Source organism: Pteronotus mesoamericanus, unplaced genomic scaffold, assembly GCF_021234165.1.
Source record: "Pteronotus mesoamericanus isolate MK-2021 breed Mesoamerican mustached bat unplaced genomic scaffold, CSHL_Meso_final scaffold_533, whole genome shotgun sequence".
Classification (NCBI taxonomy): Eukaryota; Metazoa; Chordata; class Mammalia; order Chiroptera; family Mormoopidae; genus Pteronotus; species Pteronotus mesoamericanus.
Window position 1 is genome coordinate 4,333,571 of NW_026555320.1, and position 17,785 is coordinate 4,351,355.

Sequence of the window (17,785 nt, forward strand, 5' to 3'; positions counted from 1 at the left end):
GACTTAATTTTTACTTTTTTCCAGCATTTTATTACTTTAAACACAGTAGACATACAGATTAAAAACTGAGTAAATAAGACTTATCCTGTTAACACCTATGCTTCAATTATGTAATCCAGTTAAAAATTTGTTTTTAATTTTTCTCTGAATAAACTATTATAAATCATTATTGTACAGATGACTATTACAAAAGTAAAAGCTGTCTAGTCTTTCGGAAACTAAACTTGAAAACTTAAAAGGCAATTTTAAGACACATAAAAATCCTGTGAATTTCATTAATAATAATCCTAGTGTACATAAAAACTTCCACCCAACCCTAGGTTTGTCCATTTTCATTTCTGTGGGAGGTAGCAGTGTCAATGCAAGCAGTGCAAAAAATATTTTGGCTAAAATCTGGGCACAAAATATCACACCGCAAATAAGGAAATAACTCATTCCCAAGACACCACCATGAAATTATAAAACCCAACGTACACAACCATCCTCAGCCCAAACAATGAAATATCCTATAACTCGGGTTATTAAGTCATGATTCCTTCCTTCTTTCCTCTGTCCAGAATGCATCCCACTCACCCTTCCCCCACCCACTTAGATAAAACCTCATATTTAAGGCTAAGTCACGTTCTGTTAAGGCCTTCATGGAACTGCCAACTTAGATCAGGCCCCTTAGGTACACCCCCAGCACCTAACATTTCTCCCTTCCCCACTCATCACACCCCTAAAGTTCCTCCTGAAAAACTCCATTTGTATATCTTTTTTTTTTTTTTATTCTCACCTAAGGACATTTCTTCACTGCTTCTAGAGAGAAAGGAAAGGAGAGAGAAACATCAATGCAAGAGACAACCATTGATTGGTTGCCTCTTGTTCCCACCCAGACCAGGGATGTAAACCTAAGCATGTGCCCTGACTGAACCCACAACCTTTCAATTATGAGACCATGCCCCAGCCAAATGAGCAACACTGGCCAGGGTTATTAAGATCCATCTTATTCACCACCATCCAACACGCAAAGTTAAATGTTCAAATAACAAATCTGAAAAATTTCCAGGAGTAAAAAGGCTGTATAACCAAAGTGCTGCACAGATTTTAAAAAGAAAACAGTTACAACAGATCAGCTGTGTACACTAGTAGTGAGTCTACCTCTTAGGACACTTTGCTTTAATAATTCAAGAATCCAAAACTTCAATAATCTGTAACAAGGAGTATTGTAACTCAGAACCTCCCTCTGAACTCATTTCTTATCTTAAACAATTGTTTAAGTCAAACTGGCCAGTGGCTCAGTTCACAGTAATTTGGACAAATACATGCTTGGATGAGAAGAGGTGTAGCCTTTGACAAGAAGGTAGGAGGGAAAATCCTGTTAACTGGGCTCAGAAATGTAAAATGGGAAGGGAAGGAAGTGTCACTCAGGCCAGATCAAAGTTCTAGACTGGGGCAACAGACTCCATGGACAGACCTCAAAAATCCTTGAGGTGGAAAGGCTTCAATCATTACACAGGGTAGCTTAACACCCAGATAATGTAAGACAGAAAAAAGAAGACATATGCTACAAAAACAACTTTTAATGCTTAAAGAAGTACTCTAGTTATCAAGAACACAATGATGCTATTTCAGTCGTTTAAGATCTCAATTTTTCTGCAAGAGCCACACTGCCTTTGCCAAAACACACATGAATCCCAGGAAAGCGTAAAAGTTGCCCTACAATGCATCCTCTTTAAGTAAAATGACCAGAACTATAAAACCAAAAATAAAGGTCAAAATGCAGGCTTTTCTTCAGACAGTAACAACCAAACTACAATCAAATTTTTGCTCAAATAATACACCTGGCTGAAAGAAAATGTATCCCTTTTATAAACACATCCTTTTGCAACACTTTCCATTCCTGGTTTTCACCCTTTGTTAAAGTATACATATTAAATGAACAGGATACATAATGCTTTAAGTCAGAGGAAGGAAAAAGCCCTCCATTTAAACTGTTTCAGTACAGTATCCAGAAACCTGTCCTAGAAACTCCACGTTCACCCACACACAGGACCATGCCTGGCACACAGGAAACACCAATGAACAGTTGGGAAATTACACTGAAAACATGAAGCCATTTATTTTGTTTACAGACTACATACGAAACCTCTGGCAAAAAGGCCCAAACTACCATCTGCCCATTTGTTCATAATGAGCTTGAGCCTGGTATTGCCATTATTTGGCCATCTTGATCAAGCAGTTGCCAAGGTTTGAAGCCAGTTCAAGGGTCCTTGGAGAGGGAGAGCAGCGTGCCAAAGGCACATAAAGGCAAGCAGAGGAGAGTGACGAAGCCTCCAATATAATGCCAAGTGAGACTCACCCAGACACACAATTCTTTGGGAAGGTGGAAGGGCAAGAAACGCTCCTGAGGGAACATACCTCCTTGGCATCCTGTCAGCTACTTCAAAATGTCAACATTCCAAGGTTAACCTTAAATGGATGCACAGAATCAGGATGTGACTTTCTGCAGCCTAACTCTCTACTACACTGCCCCCAACAAGAGAAGAATGAACTAAGAGGTAGTAGCCCCACTGGGGCACCTAATGACCTGTTGGGAGTTTCTCAGCGATGACAATACATGGCCAGGCACCACGCATTCTGGCATAGACATCTTCCTCTCAAAGCTCTACAATCAAAAGCCTGAAAACTCTTCAGGGTGGGGCTTGAACATCCATTTAAGTTTTCCTTTTTTTTTTTTAACTGAGGTAAAGATCACATAATATAGGTAGCCATTTTACAGTGTGCAATTTCCGTGATATTTAGTGCGTTAGCAATGTTGTGCAATCACCAACACTATCTAGTTTCAAAACATTTTCATTACTACAAAAAACAAAACCAAAACCAAAACCACCCATTAAGCAGTCAGCCCCCACTTCACCCTCCCCCCAGCACCTGGCAACCACCAATTTGTTTTCTGTCTCTATGGATTTACCTATTTTAGGTATTTCATATAAATGGAATCAGACAATAGATGGCCTTTGTGTCTGGCTTCATCTACTTAGCATAATGCTTTCAAGGTTCGTCCACGTTGTAGCATTACTGTCAGTGCTTCATCTTTTTTAAATGGCTGAATAATATTCCACTGTATGGTATATAGTACATTTGTTTTAACCATTCACCTGTTGATGGACGTGGATTGTTTCCACCTTTTGGCTATGAATAGTGCTGCTATGACCATTTATATACAAGTGTTTGTTCGAGTACCCATTTTCAATTCTTTTGGGTACATATCTAGGAATGAATGGAACTGCAGGATCATATGGCAATTCTGTATTTAACTTGAGAAATCCCCAACTATTTTCCACAGTGTATACTTTGAAAAATCTTGCCAAATAATCACCAAGAGCCATTATGAAGGGGAAAAAAATAAGATGCGTAACAGTGTGATAAGCAAGTGTGTACCTAAAAAAGGAAAAATATATTATACATATAGACACTGTATCTCTAGAAGGATACATAAGACACAGTTATATGGTTTTCTCTGAAGCAAGAACCTTGGGAGTCAGATGAGAGAAAGGCTTCCTTTTCCAGCTCTACCCCTTTTGCATTGTTTCATATTTATGCTTTATCACCCCCTTACTCTAAAGATATTCTTAAAGCCCCAAAGGAAGCAATACTATGAGAGGAGGACTGAGCTTTTGGATAAGAAGAATATTCATTTTTTATCATAAACCTTATTGTATGTTTTCTTAACCTACTGCATTTTTTTCCTTTTTAAAAATTATGGTAAAATACACACATAAAACATCATTTTAACCATTTTTAAGAATAAATTTCAGTGGTATTAAGTACATTCACACTGCTGTGCCACCACCATCACCAATCCATCCCCATTTTTTTCATCTTGTAAATCTGAAACTATATACCCATTAAATATTAACCCTCCATCATTTTACTTCTATCTTTACTATTTTAGTAACTCTAAGTACCTCATATAAGTAGAATCATACAGTTTATCTTTTATGACTAGCTCTTTTTACACTTAATGTGTCCAAGTTCATCCAAAGTTCAAAAAGAATTCCTTTTTGAAGTTAAATAATATTCCTTTGTATGTATATACCACATTTTGTTTACGCATTCATCTCTGGATGAACATCTGTGTTGCTTCCACATGTTAACTTTTGTGAATAATGCTGCTATGAAGGGTGTACAAATATCTCTTTTAGATCCTGCTTTCAATTCTTTGGAAAATACCTGTTTTGCTGTGTATAATGCGCACCCACATTTTTGGCCAAAACTTTCAGGGGAAAAAAAACCCTTTTTATTTTAATGTTTTAACTTCATTTATTGGCACTTGTTTTTCATATTATAAGGAATTTTAGCATTTATTTTTGAACATACAGATATCGTTATTGCTCTTTAGTTACACTTTTAACGCACAAACATAAATAAAAGAAGTTAAAGTATTTATATAGATACAGAATTAGTACTACCATGCATAATGCATATCCTTATTTTTTCCTCAAAAACCTGGGCAAAAAAGTGAACATTATACATGGCAAAATACAGTATAACCATAAGAGGAATTGCTGGATCATTCAATTCAATTTTTTAGGGCAATTCAATTTTTGACAGTAATTCAATTTTTAATTTTTTGAGGAACTGGCACACTATTTTCTTCGGTGGCTATACCATTTGGGAGTCCCATCAACAATAAAGTGCATATTTTTACAAAAATAAAACTATTAGTTGAAAATGGAAAACTTTAAAGCTTCCAAAGGAAATGTCCTGTATCTTGATTGGGTGAAAAGTATACAGGTGCATGTATTTATTAAAACTTACCAAGCTATCACTTAAATGGGTGTATTTATTGTATGCAAATTATATCTGAATAAGGGTGATAAAAAAAACAAAACAAAACCAACAACAACTTTCCCAAAGAGTTTCCAGTTTTGCAATTTGGAAACCAAGTTTGGGAATCACTGCTCTTAAGCATCAGTGACCCAGTAATGAGCTCTGCTGTATTTTCCCAAGTCTTAATTCTTAGGACACTACTCTTCCACCAAAAACAAACAAATCACCTCTTCCAAATCAACATTACAGAAATCTGATTATTAGGTACTCCAAACTGCAGTGTGAATAGCGAAAGGTGCAGGGCTCCACTGCTGGCTCTGGGGCTAAGTGCTGCTCTCCCACTGAGCCCTCATGGCGCTCCATTATCACCCATCCTACAGAAGAGGAAACCGAGTTACGGGTGGTGGGGGGGGGGGTCACACTGCTGTCCAGAGTCATAAGCTATCAAGTGTAAGAACTAGCACTTAACTGCCAGCCTCTCTTCAGAGTCCATGCTACTACCTAAAATATTTCATTGCCTTTCTTTTCTGAACTTCAGACATTCAAACAATAGAGCTTCCTTCTGGATAACTGAAAAAGTTAAACAAGAGATATCAAAAAAAAACCCAAAACAAAACAAAAACCTTTTCCAGAGAAAAACTGTAAACACAGTATTTCCAACAAAACTGTCAAATCATGTAATAAAATTATTTTGTGGCAAAAAACTTTATCGTTACAACATTAAATATCCACCATAAATGTATTTCCTTAGACTCTCTAAACCTAAATAACAAACAACAGGGTCATGTAAAAGTACACCAGAAAACTGATGTATCATTTGCTCTATAGGGTCCATGGAAGAGGCATAGAGAACAATTCTTCAGCACCATACGAACTGGGACACAATTGCAATGAGAATAAGGTAAAATTAACAATGTACACATAACAAAGGTAGAATTGCAACCATATGCCTAAAGTCAAAATATTTTTTTCTTTCTTTTTCTCCTGTCAAAACAATTTTTTTAAAGTAACGTAATTAGATCTCTGTTTCAGAGCAGCTAGGGGCTTCAGAAGACTAAAACCTAATGTTTTGTCCCTTTTTCTTGGGGGAAAAAACCCCCAAAAAACAAAATGAAACAAAAGAACGTATCATTTTGTTATTTTTTAGAGAGAGGGGAAGGGAGGGAGAAAGAGAGGGACTGAAACATTGATGTGAGACAGAAACATCATTCAGTTGCCTCTTGTATGTGCCCCAACAGAGGGGCCAAACCCGCAACCTAGGCATGTGCCCTGATGGGTAACTGAACCCGTGACTTTTCGCTTTGTGGGAAGACACACTAATCAAGGCAAAACCATCAGCTTTTATGTGGGGACTGCTTTCCCCCCCTTTTTATTGAATTTATTGAGATTCACCGGTTAACAAAATTCTACAGGTTTCAGGTGCACACCTGAACAACACATCATGAGTACAGTGTATTCTGTGTTCGCCAACCCAATCAAGTCTCCATCCATCACCATTTATCCCCTCTACACTCTCCCTTCCACCTTACCTGCCCCTGCCCAATCACCACTGTTGTCAAGGCCATGAGTTTTTTCTTTCCCCACTCCAATCCCAACCCCTAGTAAAATGACAAAGTGGTTCGGAACATTTACCCTTGAGTTTTAGGGACTTCGGTTGTAGAAACGATGGTTAGGATGCAGGGTTCCAAAAACTGGAAAACTTAATGAATGAAAAAACAATTTCTAAACAATAAGCCTCAAAGGTAAATGAAATGTGCATATAGCTGGTACACGATAAATAAATGCTTCTGACTTCATGACTCTTCAGCCACAGTTCCAAAACACAAGTGCGGATGAATTGACATGGATTAGAAATCGTTCGAGAACCCTTCAGTTATAAAAGGTGGTGACAACATGTAGCAAAAGAAAAAAATCTCCAACCCACCATCTACTTTTCTGTTGGAGAGGTATCATCTTTGATGCTACTACTTACTGAAAATGGAAATACCAAACATGCCGTGTTTCTCTGATTAGGTGAGGTGGCAGTAAAGAAATACATAAAATTTAAGCTTCCTATTAATAAAATCTTATTTGTCACTTTGAAAGCAAATAGTCACTACATAAATACAATGCACTGATAGCGTGAAAGAAAAATACTCTTAAAGGAGCCACTAGAGTTAGGACAACTATATCTACTAAGGGAGTAAACTAATGCACATTGAGTATTGTGCTCTTCAAGTATTATTTAATCTAAAATTCCTATTAAATGGGTGTTACTGTCATTCTACAAACATAGGTTCTAAGGCTCAGAGAAATAAACTACTTAAGGAGAGGGATACATATATATACACCTCTTCTATGGTAAAACTCCTTTGTAATTATATGGCCATCAGCATTTCTGGTAAACAAACCTATAGATCAAAAGCATAACTTTACTTTTGTTTTTAAAGCAATAATGTTGAACAATTGAGGAAACTTTGGAAACAGTCTGCCCTCTTCTAAGGGAGGCCATCAATCGAACTACCCCAATGTGTTACTTGAAGCTACTTACAGGAGCCATTGCAAGCCTCAAGGAACAACAAAGTATAACGCCTGTTGGTGCTAGGCTAGTTGTCCTATACCCAGCAGTTGCATTGGGTTAATCTCTGGCCATGGATCAGGGCCTCAAACAGCCACATCTCCCAATTTATCAGCAAAGCCTATCAGCATGTCTTTACCATACATCATAAATCCCACCATCTCCACTATTATCGTTCCTATCAAAGCCATCATCATCTGTCACTGGATTTAAAGAGCCTCCAATAGGTCTCCCTGCTTCCATATTTGCCTCGCTATACAGTCCAATGATTTTCAGCCATTTTCATTTCATGGCACACATAAACTAATTACTAAAAATTCTGCAGCAAACCAAAAAATGTATTTTTTGCTGATCTGACAAAAAAAAGTTATAATTTTGATTCAGTCATATCAGATAGCTATTGTGTTAGCTGTTGTCATTTCTTATTTGACAATCTAAGGGAAGAGGTCAGTGCCCCAAGACTGAATAGTCAGGTAGTACACATTTTAAAAATCCTTGCAGCACACCAGTTGAAAATTGCTGCTATAGTCTATTCTCTGTAGAACAGCCCAAAACATAAACAAATCAGACCCTCGCATTATAAAAACCCATTAATGGCTTCCCAATGCACTCTGAATAAACTCTGAATTCCCAGTTCCTGTAAGATCTGGCCCCTGCCCACCTATAAGACTTTATTTCAATCCCATGCCTCCCACTTACTCTTTACGCTCCAGCCTTTCAAAGCCTTTTCCTATTCCTTAAAAAAAGGCCAAGTCCACCACTTACTCGTCTATCATCAGTCTTCTCAACTAGGATAACAACCCCATGTACCCCTATGTTCACTGCAGCATTATTTATACCAGCCAAGATATGGAAGCAGCCTATGTGTCCATTGATGAATGGATAAAAATGGTGTGGGGGGTGGTGTACACAATATACTCAGCAAAAAAAACGAACGGAATCTTGCCATTTGTAACAATATGATGGACCTAGAGAGTTGTTATGCTAAGCCAGGCAGAGAAAGACAAATACCATCTGATTTCACTTATATGTGGAATCTAAAAAAACCAAAACAAATGAACAAAACAAAAACAGATTCACAGAAACAGATCAAGCTAATGGTTGCCAGAGGGGAAGGGCATGGTGGGATGGGTGAAAAAAGTGAATGGGAATATAGTCAATAATATTGTCATAGGTTTGCACAACGACAGATGATTACTAGAATTAGTGTGGTAAGCACATTGTAAGGTATACAAATGTCAAATTACTGTATTGTACACCTTAAACTAACATAATACTGTACTGACCATAATTAACTTAAAAAATTTTTTAAAATAAAAATGAAAAGGTTAACATGTAACTGTTTTCTTAGTGGGGAAAAAAAGGAATAAACCCTCCATGAGCAGGGTTATTAATGTTTTTGTGATTATTAACATCTGATGTGCTTTCCCCTTTCTTATCAGTGATTTTTAGAAAAGCAGATAGAAAAAAATAAAAATAAAAAATATAGAAAAAAACAAGAAAAGAAAAATCCAAGATAAAAAAGAAAAATAAAATGAGAAAAGTAGATGGCATAACTCAAAACTAACAGACTTTTTAGTTCCATTCCAAATATTCATGTTTTTGGAATAAATATAAAACAAACAAAAAACTCCCCGAGGTCACAGACCTTCTGGTCTTCTCCAGTGTCCCAGAACAGCACGTGGCATACAGTAGCTATTCAGTAGTAACTATTTGTTAAATGAATGAATAATGAAAAAAGGACAAGCTGACTTGGCCATGCCTCACATACCAAAGAGTTCAAAGCCAACACAAACTGCTACCATCGTATGCCTTCACTGTCACATAGCCCATCTCACCAAATGAGAATCCACATACAGAGCCCAAGGAAGACAAGAAAAGGTAGTCAAATGGTACCAGACCAGGCCATTCATCACGGTGTCCATTAAATTAAAAAACTATTTCCCTTATTTGTAATCAGTTTAAGATATCGGAACAGCTGCTAGATGGGCTGTTCTACCTGCTGTTAACAGTGCTCCCTCCCAAGCCAGAACCACTGCTGACTCTTCTGGTGAGGAGGACTGTCCTGTTCCTCATTTTCTGGTTGGCTCATTCTCTACTGATAATTAGATATACCCACAACACAGGCTGTGGATAAACAAACTAAGATGACCAAACTATGCAATCAAGAAAATAAAACCTTAAACATGAAAAAAAAAACCCAGAAGGAACAGGATGAGAGGAATAGTTCCCAAGTAAGAGAAGTATGTGTGTAATATGGTGAGTCCATCCTCTTTAAAGGTTAAAAAAGGGGTTAGAAAATATACCTTCATCTAAGGAGGAAATATTGCTTAGAATAGAAGAGAAAAAAGAAATTATAGTAGTACCTTAGGGAGAGGTAGAAAAATTAAGCTAAAGAGAAAAGTTATGGAGTAAGATAAAGGTCTTAAGATTGGTGAAGAAAATCATTAATAGTGATACACCCACATTTCCTTAGAATTTATATTAATTTATAATAACCTCTATTCCATGGGGTCAGGAGAATTAAAGAAAATGCTTCTATTTACATACCTTACAAACGTGCTGCAAGACCCACGGCCTGTGTGGCAGAAATTCTACAAAGTGCCTCGAACTTCTCAGATGAAAGGCACTATAAAAACATACCAAAAAAAATTTTTTTTTAGGAATTATGTCTATTCATTTCACGAGAAAAAACACATAGCACAAGATGTAAATGGGCTTACCCAAATTTCCGTGAAGTAATGTAGAATCCAAGTTAAGGGAAAGGGCGCAAAATTTAGCTCTTAACTGACATACCATAAAAATTTATCACATTTACACAAGTCTTGGCCTCTTTCACTTAATATTGTACACAATCAGCCCTGGCTGGTGTGCCGCAGTAGACTGAGTGCCAGCCTGAGAACCCAGCAGGTTGAGTGCTGGCCTGAGAATCAAAGGGTTGCCGGTTTGATTCCCCGTCAGGGCACAGGCCTGGGTTGCAGGCTGGATCCCCAGTAGGAGGTGCACGAGAGGCAACCACACATTGATGTTTCTCTCCCTCTCTTTCTTTCTCCCTTCGCCCCCTTAAAAAATAAAATCTTAAAAACAAAATATTGTACACAACCTTATTTTCTGAATATTACAAATTAATGTTCCCCCTTTAAAAGCAAATTTCAAAATCTGACAAATCCTATGTAAATTAACTTCCCAACTTTTATTACAAAAAATTTCAAACACACCTCAAAGTTAAAAAATCTTACAATGAACACCTGTACCCCCACCACAAGATTACCATGAACATTTTAATAGACTCCTTTATTAAATCATATTTTCTTTTTAATACAGGCATTAGAGAAATTGCAGGCTGAAAGGCAACTGTCAGAAAAATCAATGGCTTCTAAAAAATAGGTCAAAGAAATAATATTAGGAAATCCTGATATTTTTGTCAGAAATCATCAGTATTAGCTTATTATTTAAAGTCAGATCCACCCGTACTCTCAGTGAACAATTCTAGCCATTTGTTTAATACCAGATCATACCATTCCCTGGCTAAAAGAAAAAAAATCCAATTTCTCATCTCAGAACAAACCTGAAGAACTTCCTGTGTCCTAAATGCCCTACATGATCTGGTCCCTGTCCACCTCTCTAACTTCATTTTATCTCCCACTTTTCTCTTCACTCTATTCTAACCCAATGTCACCGACTGCTTGTGTTCTCCTCTTTCCTGTCACTTGAATATTAAGATACTGCCATAAATATGCTTAAACATATTTACTTTACCCACCCTCTTAAAAAAAAAAAGAAAAAGGCCCTCACAGGGTGGCTCAGATGGTTGTAACATCGTCGTGGACACCAAAAGGCTGTGGGTTCGATCCCCGGTCAGGGAGCACCTATGGGAGGCAATGGGTGGATGTTTCTTTCTCACATCAGTGCCCCCTCCCTCACAATCAAAACATATCCTCAGGTTAGAATTTTTTTTTAAATGGGAAAAAATCAAGCTCTATTTGGTACAAACTGCAAACTGGCTGCAATAGAGTGTATCTTGGGGGGGGGGGTTGTTTTTTTAATTAGGCTTTTATTTATTTTTAGGGAGACAGGAAGCCAGGGAGAAAGAGACGGAGAGAAACATCGAATCAACTGGTTGCTTCTTGCACACCCACAACTAGGGACCTGGCCACCAACCCAGGCATGTGCCTTGGGTTGTCTCGTTACATCAGTGCCCAGGAATCAAACTGGCAACCCCTCAGTTTGCAGGCCAGCGTTCAATCCACTGAGCCACATTGGCCAGGGTTCGTATTTTGATGATTATTAGCTATAAAAATGTATTCAGAATCATTTGCATGAAGCACCAATAAACTCAGACCAACACCCAGAATGAGCAGCTTCAATGCCTATCTGATTTTCAGTCACATGACTACCAGAACTATAAGTATACAAGACCTTCACTTATTACTTCAGCCCCACAGATTAAAAATGAGTCATTTCAAATAGAAACACTTGAAACAGGCATCTTACAGCAATTCCTCACTTTAAACTGTTTTTTAAAACTTTATTAATCTCAAAAGTACTTAAGAGTGAGCATGTCCCCAAAGAACACCGTATACTAAGACACAACAACACAAGTTTAAAATTTAGTTATATTAATGAGTAGCTACAGACAAACTGAGTTCCATTGGCCAGGTGTATAAAGGGATAAACTGAGTGGTAAGAAGAAATACCTAGGGATCTTTTAAAACTACAAATATGTGATTAAAATCCAGCAATTATGTACCATTTATCATTATCCCTAGTAGCCATAATGCAATTAAACCCAAGCTGCTGTCTACAGAAGTCCAGCAAGCTGGAATTAGTTCTCTTAAAACGTGAAATATAAGTCTTTCTTCTGACTGAGTTAATGTGAACCTCACTCACATGAACGTTTTAGGACAAGTAAGTCCCAAAGTAGCAACCCACTTCCTCCTCCTGTCACAGCCTGGACTCCACCCCACAGACAGGAAACACCTGAAGAGCTACCTGTTTCCACTCTCCTAATAACTTATACCCCCATAGAACCAGGATAAATTTTTAAAAGGAGTTAACTGATAAGAAAGGAATCGGTGCTATGAAAATTCTACAACAAAACCACCACCATACAAGGCACTATTTACTGATACCTGTAGTTTCTCCCCATCCTACCTCAAATCAAGTCAGAAGAGCTCCAGCTGCCTGATAACATCCTAGCCTGACTTAATAATTGTTAGATTCGGAGCAGAGGAGACTGGGATCCCTGGGGAACAAGTTGGTCCCTCAACAGATCCAAAATCTAAAGCCAGGACTAGAGCAGGCAGGGACCCTGTACGTGCATTTGTCTACTTCAATCAACTGCTACAGGACCCCCAAGTTACAGAGAGGAGAGTGCTTTAGCTAGAGAACTGAAAGTTGTTGGGAAAATGAATTTTTAAAATTTCCCAATACATATAAAATCAGCAATAATAAAAGGATACATAAAAGGCGGAAACACTGGAATAAGCCCTTAAGTCCTGAACTTTAGCTGAGTACATGGAGAATGCCTTACAGAGGAGAGAGCTGTGGCCTGCACCTGACTAGACATATGACTTGAGATATTTACTTGTCTTTGGGATTCGATTTCCGCATCTGCAAATGAGGTTGAACTATATTAAATCCTGAAGATTCCTTTCATTTCTACAATTCTGGATCTATGAAAAAGTTAGTGGATCCCCACTCTTCTCCCCTCCACAGCAGATTCTTGAGGACAGAGGCTGTAAGTCTGGGATTAGACTTTGACTCAAAGCGAGTTCCATCTTATATATGTTATGTCCCCACCACCAGTGCTCTATAAGAGTAAATGGAACTATTCTCAAAACAGTTTATCAAAAGAGATCCTTCAATAAGTTATCCTTTACAATTAAGAATGTCATGTATATTCAGTCCAAGCAATATAACTTGTGCTAAATACTCAAAACAATTATTTCTACCAATTCTGCCATGTTTATCAGTGACAATCATGCAAGGGTACATGCATACACATCACACACTTGGGTATGTGGCATTAAGCGGTTGAAAATTTCTCACCACATACAACACCGAAGAATTTTTTTTAAGTGCGTTTTTCCCTTTCCGATTTGGCAGGGAGAAATATAATCTGATTACACACCTGCAAGTTACTTCAAAAGACTGTCTTACACACACCCAAGTCACCAACAGATGTTAAAATTTGAAATCAGGAACATCAAAAAACACAAGCAGAACCAACACTGAGGTTCAGAGAATGACAATTTTCAACCATAAACTACTAAACATGATTTTGACCAAATCAATCTGAGTGCAAACAGTGCTATTTAATGAAGACAACTTGTAACTGGGTCCATTCGATAACTAAGGACAGATGCTTCGGTGATTTCCTAATCAAGGTAATAACTTAGACTAAGCAAAACTGCAAATAATGCTATTTTAATGAAACATATATTAAATTACTTAAATCATGAAAAGGGTTTAATGGCTAATTTTCTTCTTTGCAATACCGAAGAATCCTAACTCCTAAGCTTTCAACACTATCTTCTACTTACACAACCTCTAAAAATACTGCATTAAAAAAACATAACTGGACTTCGCCCAGTATAAATCGGTGATTCACGTTTCACATTAAATGTAAAAGCCAAAATGGAGTTGTAAAGAGTTTCTTTCCCTTTTCAACTCCGACAGCCACGCGCGCTCCGCAGCAGCCGGCCGCACAGCCCGGCTCGGAGCCTCCGCCCTGCCGGGCCTTGGGAGAGGAAGCGCCGGGGACCGCCGGCGGGCAGCTCGGGCTCCACCAGGCCTGGCCGGGCGGGGGAAGGGGCGAGGGAGGCCGCGGGGCGCGCTTCCGGGGACTGCGCGGGCGGGGCCGCGGCTTCGGGGAAAGGGGCCCGGGCCGAAGTCAGGGTCAGGAACCAGGGGCGACCAGCCTAGAGCAGCAGGTGGGGCGCGGCCGTGGCGGGGCGGCGGACGGGAGGCAGGAAGAGTGCCGGGCGGGCGGGCCCGGGGCGCCGCGGGCGCCTGGAGGAAACCCTCTCACTTACCTCAAGCGACGGCTCCGACTCTGGCCTCTCTGCGCCGGGGACGCTTGTCCGCGAGTCGCAAGCTCGGAGACTAGGCCGGGTGTCCGAGGAGACGGCGGCGGACTACCGAGACAACCGACAGAGAACGGCGGGCGGCGGGCGGCGGGCAGCGAGCGGCGGGCGGCGGGCGGGGAGCGCGAGCGAGCGAGGGCGGGCGGCGGCGGGAGGGCGGGGAGCGACGTGCGCGCCCCCGTATGCCCAGCGGGCTCGAGCTGGCTCCAGTCGCGGCCCCGCGCAGGCGCGCGCACGCACAGCTCGGCCACGATTGCACAGGAGTGCGTCCACGCCCTAAAAGCAAAGCGCTTAACCAATAGTTGCAGCCTCGTGAGGCATCACGGGAACTCCGGGACTATAAAAGACCTGGTTGCTATTTTGTGCTCCTCGAGTCACTCATCCTTTAAGTAGGCAGGGTGGGGTTAGGTGCGCGTGCGCGGTTTTAATACTCCTCCCAAACTGCCAACTCTTCGCGCAGGCGAGTTAGGCTCGCTTTGCCTAGGTTTACGCGTGCGCCCTAACGGGCTTGGCCCCGGAAGACCAGACGTTAGCGCAGCGGGAACTGCGGTGACAGTCCTCCGGGTGGGGCGCGAGCTAGTCATGGCGGAGTCTTGGTCTGGGCAGTCCTTGCAGGCTCTGCCGGCCACGGTGCTGGGCGCTCTGGGTGCCCTGGGCAGCGAGTTCCTGCGGGAGTGGGAGGCGCAGGACATGCGAGTGACCCTCTTCAAGCTGCTGTTGCTGTGGTTGGTGTTAAGTCTCCTGGGCATCCAGCTGGCTTGGGGGTTCTACGGGAGCACGGTGACCGGGCTGTATCACCGCCCAGGTGAGGCTCCCCACCAACCTCCGTGAACTGGCTGCCCCCGCACCCACTGGACTGTACCATTGGGCTCTCCAGAACCCCTGTAGACCACCACTGGTCCCGTAAGAATCGTATAGCAACTTAAAGCTCTACTCTGACCCATGCCAACATACCATTTCACGCAAGAAACTTCACTAGTCCACCCGTCACATTATAACTCTCCCTTTGAACCCTCGTCCGACAATACCACTAGTTCCTTAGGTCCCCGGTCAGACTCTCCGCCAAACATCACTAGCCTCTAACCTGACCTGAGCTGATGCCTGCTCAGATCCCCAACCCAGCCTGCTGCAGCTCTGGATGTGTTCCTGCCCCCAGGTCTGGGCGGCCAGAACGGATCCACACCTGATGGCTCCACGCATTTCCCTTCGTGGTGAGTAAATCTGTTCCCACCTCAACCCCGTGCTAGGCAGGTAGGGAGACACTCCTATGCTGGGGATGGGGGAGGGGAGACTTCAGGGTAGGGGTCCTCCAGCTTAGTGGCCTTTGCAGCAAACTCCAAGAGATGCAAGTAGAGCTCATATTTTAAATGACAAGGCTGTCTGAACAGTCCGTAAGTTTACTGTTCAGCAGCCTGTGGGGGTGGACGGTGTTATTCAGTTTCAGAGATGAAACTGCAACCCCCCTCCCCCACCCCAGGTGGAAAGGCTGAAGCCTCCGTCCTTAGTGCACTTACTGGCCTCAACAGGGTCAGCCTTCTCATTTGTAGAACATTAACTCATTAATCAGGGCATCCTTTCAGCTAATCTCTGAGCTCCTACCACATGGCAGGGGCCAGAGAACAAGGACAACCCAGACCCTGCCTGCAGGCGGAGCCAGACATTTGAAAGGAGATGGCAGCAGTCCAGGGATGAGGGTGGTCAGGGGTTTCTCTCAAGAGAGACGCTTAAGCTGAAGGCAAAGACCGGGGGTGGCGTAGCGTGCCAGGCAAAGAGAATGGCTAGCACAGGCCCAGAGGAAGAACAAGGGTGACATATTGGAGAAATAGGCAAGACTGTAGTGCTGAAGCTCAAACATGAAGGTGTGGAGGGACCTGCAAAGCCCTAGCCTTTTAGGAGCTATTGAAGGACCCAACCACGATTAGACCATGGCCTAATCTAATTTGCCTTTTTATCTGCCTGCCTTGTGGCAAGTACATAAAGGGGTCCAATAGAGAGGGCAAGAGGCCACTTAGGAGACCTGCCACTGTCCGGGTGTTTTTCATGGGCAAATGCGGGATGATGGGAGTACCTTCATGAGGTGAGGACCAGGAGGAAAAATGAGTCTGAAGAGGAAAGGTGGTGGGCTCACTGTGGGCTGTGGGAGCTCGGCAGAGATTTAGATTGTAGTGTAGCCTTACGGAGCCCCACTCAGCCCCTATGAAAAAAAGTAGAGAGAGACAATCTCAGGGACTCTTGCCCGTGGAATAACCCCTCTCTCTCCTCTCCATCACTTTTAGGGAAACAGCAGCAAATGAACCTCTCAAAACTCACAGAGAATAAGGGAAAGCAGCAGAGGGGTCTCCAAGGACATCATTGGGTCTGCTGGGTCCCACACTGGGTTCTACTGCTGCCCAGATCCCAGGGATGACTGCAGGGGGGTCAGGGTTGGGGGGCAGAGAGCAACCCAGTGCTGGTGGGGTTGGGCCTCCACTGCCCTTGGCCTTTCGTCCAGCAGCCCCAGGCACTGGGCCAGTAAAGAGTTTGCCTCTACCCTGATCCAGGTGCCTTAAGGAGAGAAGGCTCCTCTTCTTTCAGGGGTCAGTTTAGGAGAAGCCTCTGGGAAGGCTAGCAGTCCATTTTATGTTTTGGTATTTTCCTGTCCCTCTTCCCATCCCCCTGGGGTGTGACCTGATAGAAATTTGTCCTTCTGAGGAAGCCTGAGGTTGACTGGCTCTGGGATTTGTAAGCGAAGTCCGTTTTCCCCCAAGCCCTTAGGTTTTCTGAATTTGGTTTTGCTGTTGTTGGCAAGGAGCCAGGAATCTTGGCCTCGACACAGCCTTATACTCTATGGTTACTTAGTTGGCCATTCAAGTATAAGGCAGGGGTCAGCTGGCACCATCCAGGCATGGAGGCACCAAACACCCACCTTCCTGGCCCATCCAGAGCTCTCCAGGCGTGAGCCAGACTATGGAAACTGTCTTATCCTGAGCGTCACACTCTTTTTCTTCTCAATTCTTCTTGGAGGGAAACAGGGTGCCTGAAAGAGGCTGAGCCCTAGGGGTGACTTCCCACCCCCACCACTTAAGTGCCCATGGGGTTGTGGGTCTGTACCCTGCCCCCTCAGAGAGATTCTAGGCAGTTAGTGCAGGGCAGCCCCACCCTGCCCTGCAGCCTCATCCCTTCCCATCTTGACCTGGAACCACAGGACCTTCATCCTGAGAGCCCAGGGACTTAGCTCCCCACCAGCACTCATCTCAGCCCCCAAGAACCCTTAAGAGCATAGAGCCACGGGCTAGGCAGGCATGCCGCTTCCAAAACTGGCCAGGGGAGCTTCCAACGGAATGGG

At 42.2% G+C, this 17,785-nt stretch overlaps 2 protein-coding genes across 2 annotated transcripts in view; one reads left to right on the top strand and one right to left on the bottom strand.

The window, feature by feature from the left end:
- RHOA (ras homolog family member A) overlaps positions 1-14,618 on the bottom strand; it is a 45,920-nt gene extending 31,302 nt beyond the window's left edge. Inside the window, exons 1-2 of the mRNA XM_054594651.1 lie at positions 14,410-14,618; positions 9,923-10,001 (exon numbers count right to left, since the gene is read on the bottom strand). The gene's annotated coding sequence lies outside the window, so the exon portion shown is untranslated. The remainder of the gene's footprint in view (positions 1-9,922; positions 10,002-14,409) is intronic.
- A 225-nt stretch (positions 14,619-14,843) lies between these two features.
- TCTA (T cell leukemia translocation altered) lies at positions 14,844-16,995 on the top strand. Its single transcript, XM_054594575.1, has 3 exons — positions 14,844-15,265; positions 15,617-15,671; positions 16,737-16,995. The coding sequence occupies exons 1-3, from the start codon at positions 15,043-15,045 to the stop codon at positions 16,777-16,779; spliced, it is 321 nt and encodes a 106-aa protein (XP_054450550.1). The 5' UTR covers positions 14,844-15,042; the 3' UTR covers positions 16,780-16,995.
- Positions 16,996-17,785: the final 790 nt, after the last annotated feature.

Bases quoted from the DNA above. Each gene is read 5' to 3' on its own strand.
- TCTA (XM_054594575.1), top strand. From the start codon at position 15,043: ATGGCGGAGTCTTGGTCTGGGCAGTCCTTGCAGGCTCTGCCGGCCACG. The intron at 15,266-15,616 runs GTGAGGCTCCCC...TCCTGCCCCCAG, and splicing joins CGGGCTGTATCACCGCCCAG to GTCTGGGCGGCCAGAACGGA. The intron at 15,672-16,736 runs GTGAGTAAATCT...CATCACTTTTAG, and splicing joins TCCACGCATTTCCCTTCGTG to GGAAACAGCAGCAAATGAAC.